The sequence below is a fragment of the Anneissia japonica genome, unplaced genomic scaffold, assembly GCF_011630105.1.
Source record: "Anneissia japonica isolate Jap-2015-1 unplaced genomic scaffold, ASM1163010v1 scaffold376_len1572418_cov194, whole genome shotgun sequence".
Lineage (NCBI taxonomy): Eukaryota > Metazoa > Echinodermata > Crinoidea > Comatulida > Comatulidae > Anneissia > Anneissia japonica.
In genome coordinates this window covers 1,399,181-1,403,317 of record NW_022741166.1, presented here as the reverse complement: position 1 = coordinate 1,403,317, position 4,137 = coordinate 1,399,181, and the positions used below count along the sequence as shown (strand labels likewise).

Sequence of the window (4,137 nt, the reverse complement as noted above, 5' to 3'; positions counted from 1 at the left end):
CACTTATTGGACCAATTACCACGGTTCGGATTCTCATCACCCCCAGATGTCAAGCTTACCTGATCCCCCTTTAAATAAAATAAAGAATATTTTCACATAAAATATTGCATTGGATTATTTCGTGTGACTATCCCAGTGGATTCTTCTGGTGTCGAATTGGGCAGTGTACAGGAGACAATTCCCTACTCTTTTCCGAAGAATGTACAGTACTACGTTATTTAACGTGCTCATGCAGGCATATTTCAGCAAACAACAAAAGGTTAAGGTGTTTACGTGAAATTGTACACCGCACTGATAATGTGGTGCATGACGGAGAATATACTTTTAACGCGTGAATGCTTCAAATCATTCACCCTTTCTCAAGAAGCAGATTGGACGACTGAACAATATTCTTTCTGAATAATAGAATACAATTATTTAATCCCCAATTGTTGGTACCAGTTCCGCAACAGTACCACACAGTGAACCTACATAACTGTGTACAAAGGTGAAGCCACTTTTATATTGGCTTCTCTCAGGGTGTGTAAACGAATGAAATAGCATTTTGTTTAATGAGCCTATATAAGTATAAACACATTTATATACAGTACATTAGGCAACATATTAAAGAGGCTATAATGGAGAGGGGGGGGGGGTTCCATGTATATTTAAATTACCCTATACATTACTTTCTATAATCATTAACGCTTGGTCATGACTAATGTACGTTAATGACACTTTACTACACTAAGCAATATAGTTAGCTACTTATACCGGTACCGACGACACAAAGCATGGATTATAGAAATCTATATACAACCACGCACTCAATTTGATGTGAAAAACTTATATTATCTCTTTATTATTATAATAAATCACACTGACAAATAACATCCACTGTCGGGAGAAAACCACAAGTGACAGCAAAAATTACTGTATATAAATTTCAATTTATTTCAAAAAACACCTCCAAGAAGGAGAACATCAAAAACACAGGCAAAATACAGAAGAAAAGCTAACAAAGATATTTGTTGTATATGTATATATATATATATGTATATGTATATATGTATATGTATATGTATATATATATATATATATATATATATATATATGTATATATATATAATTTAATATTACATCAGGTTAAAATATCTAGATAAAGAGCATTAAGCCCTGTGCAGATTATCAAATTTTATTTGACAGTAACATGTGACATGCCTAAATATGGTCATGATGACATCACATCGTGAGCATATAGCCACATCATGACTATATATGGCCATACAACAATTGACAAAAAAAAATATTGAGAAACATTTATCAATTTGAAGCCGAAAAAATATATATATAAAAATGAGAAACAAATCGAAAGGAGTGGGATTTTTAGGAAAAAAAACCCAATGAGATTCCTAATAAACATCATAGGCATAACAATTGGTGCAATACGGTGTTTCCAACGTCATTCATATATATTTATTTAAAGAGGAGACAGACATTTGATAACAAACATACTGTGAAACTTATACTGTACATATTAGGCCTGCATACCTGTATTAGAGAATGTTGAAAATTCTTTAATTGAATCATAAAACTAAGTAAATATGATTATAATGCTTGTAAAATAGCCTTAACCAAAACTCAGTTTTATTAGAATTGAGTCATATAGGCTATATTTAATTTGTAAAGACGATAAGTTTACAATTAAACCGAATTGAATACGTTTTTTTTTTGTATTTCGTTCGCCATGCAGTATCTCGTGTTAATTTTTAGACGAGTGAACGAAAAAACAAACAAATAAAGAACCATCATTTTCATTCCACTTTATTTTGAAATAAAACAACATATTAAATCAACATGACAAGCATGCCACGTTCACTTATATTCCATCATTATTACTATTTAGTTTTTCTTAGCTTAGAGAAAATATATTACATGTAATATAATTTCTCCATGCTTAGATTAACCTGAAGTTTGATTAACATACTAAAAAGAAGAGCAATGCATTTCTTGTGTGATTAGCAAACGAAAGTATCAAAACCGCCAAAGCATGTAATGGAAGAGCGAAGAAAGAACACACACAAAACTATTAACGATACAGAGTTTGTTCACACTTGGCTAACGATGACACCGATCTCAAATATTCAAAATGACAATTATTGAGTCATTGTAATTTATAAAAAGAAGAAATCAGTATAGTATCGCACCCTTTTGCCAAGTAGGCAAGCAAGATGGCGCATGGAGCTAGGTACAATAAGCAGACAAATTTAGGATACAAATACACGAGAACATGATACGGAGCTAAAATATAAAAATGCACTATTTGAATTAAATAAGTTATTATTTTCCTAATAGAAACAATGGAAAATGTTACCTCACAATTTTTGTATTTATTTTCGTAAATTGACTGATGTAGTATTCATGAAACTATTTTCAAAGTGTTACACAGATTTGTTTGAAAATTAAGAAATAAGGCGGTGGATATACAGTACGGTAATAATTTTAATGATGTGAAAATGAGGACAGTTCTGAAAGGCTTAAAATACACTTTAATACACGAGTTCAAGGGTATAGCAATAGTAAATTTACACCTATGCTTATGTTTTACGTGTAAAACTGTTCGAATATAGTATAAAGTTACAATACACCACACAAGAAATTTAACTCGGAAGCGGTTATTAGTTAGATACTAATTTTTGAATATTTAAAAACTGAGGGACAGGGGGCGTAACCATCCATTTTATTCATCTTTTTCACCAAGTTTTTAAATGTTAATAATCCAAGTAAAAAAAGTAGTCTTTCGTCCTAATATGTTGAAAATAGGAGAATGAGGGAACTTTTTCTTCTTTTTTTTTTTACTCCGAGATGGGAAACAGCTACTACTTTCTCACTTTACCAAGGAGACACATTCAAAGAAAATAAGAGAAGCACTAGACATGATTCATACCATCATGGAGGTTCTTTCCTCCATGACCATATGTTTTGCCAACCACGAACGATCGATATAGGAAGTTTACTGATGGGTGTTTCGTAAAATGAAGGACAGTTTGAAAAATAAATAAATTTAAAAAATTGGTGAGGTAGAGAAATGGATGCGCGAGGGGATGAAAAATGAGTTTTTCGTCAAATATGCCTTTTGTGTCTTACAAAAATCAGTTCTACCATGCACTCACGCCAGCGTCCGCAGAATCAGAAAACACTGAGGTAGAAACTGATAGCCTTTTTTGTCGCCTTCTGTTGGACTGACTAACAATGGCTACTCCTCGGGAAGATGGTAACCGAGATGCCTAATTAACATAAAACACCATCTCGGTGGCCATATTGACTGTAGCCAAACTTTTTTTGGCCGAGTTGACTTGTGGCAGAGTTGACTTGTGGAGTTGGATCGAATTCGTTAGTCAGGCCAACAGAAGGCCATAAAAGGCTATCAGTTTCTACCTCAGTGTTTTCTAATTCTACGGACGCTGGGGTTTGTATAGAAACACTCCATCAAACCCTCCAATCATTACAAATGTAAACATTTTAAAAACCATAAGACCTATGACTTCAAAAGTAAATATATTTTAATTATTAGTCATATTTATTGATTATTAGTGCTCATTATGCTCATTTATCATGATATTAGATGAGATCGACTATTTCTGTCAATGTAGTCAACGATTAAAGGCAATTAAACTCACCTTATCGGCCATGTTTGTGCCTCTTGTTATAAGCTTCTTCTTAAGAATCCAACTATAATCTACCAATAGACACAATTTCTAAATTAAGGAACAAAATCTGTCTCAGTTTGACGCGTTTAAATCCTGCTGATTCAACTGTTAAACTGGGACTAAAATTGGGTTGGGTTTTAAGCGATCTAACTGTGAATCACCTGAACCCTATTCTCATACTGTATACCACAAGAATCAATGGCATTATTTTTGAGCATTGGGCATGCAATGCACTGTTATGCTAATTTTCATGTTTGTGTGGATTAGCTGGATACAATTGAACTGAATTATTATACGTTTGGGTAAGCCTAAGTAGCTATTGTTCACGATACTGCCATAGTATTTTGAACTGTCATTTTGTAATGCCAAGTCAAAGCTGTCTTTGGCTCACTACAGCGAACCATAACCTTTTTTATAATTTATTTCACCTTTTTTTTGTTTTTTTGGA

At 32.9% G+C, this 4,137-nt stretch overlaps 1 protein-coding gene across 1 annotated transcript in view; it reads right to left on the bottom strand.

Annotated features, from left to right (window-relative positions):
• Positions 1–3,897, bottom strand: part of LOC117118664 (sodium- and chloride-dependent neutral and basic amino acid transporter B(0+)-like) — a gene marked incomplete in the record, with an annotated part of 13,695 nt that extends 9,798 nt beyond the window's left edge. The window contains 2 exon segments of the mRNA XM_033263334.1: positions 1–68; positions 3,660–3,897. Coding sequence (XP_033119225.1) covers positions 1–68; positions 3,660–3,671 — 80 coding nt within the window.
• Between the last annotated feature and the right edge of the window lie 240 nt (positions 3,898–4,137).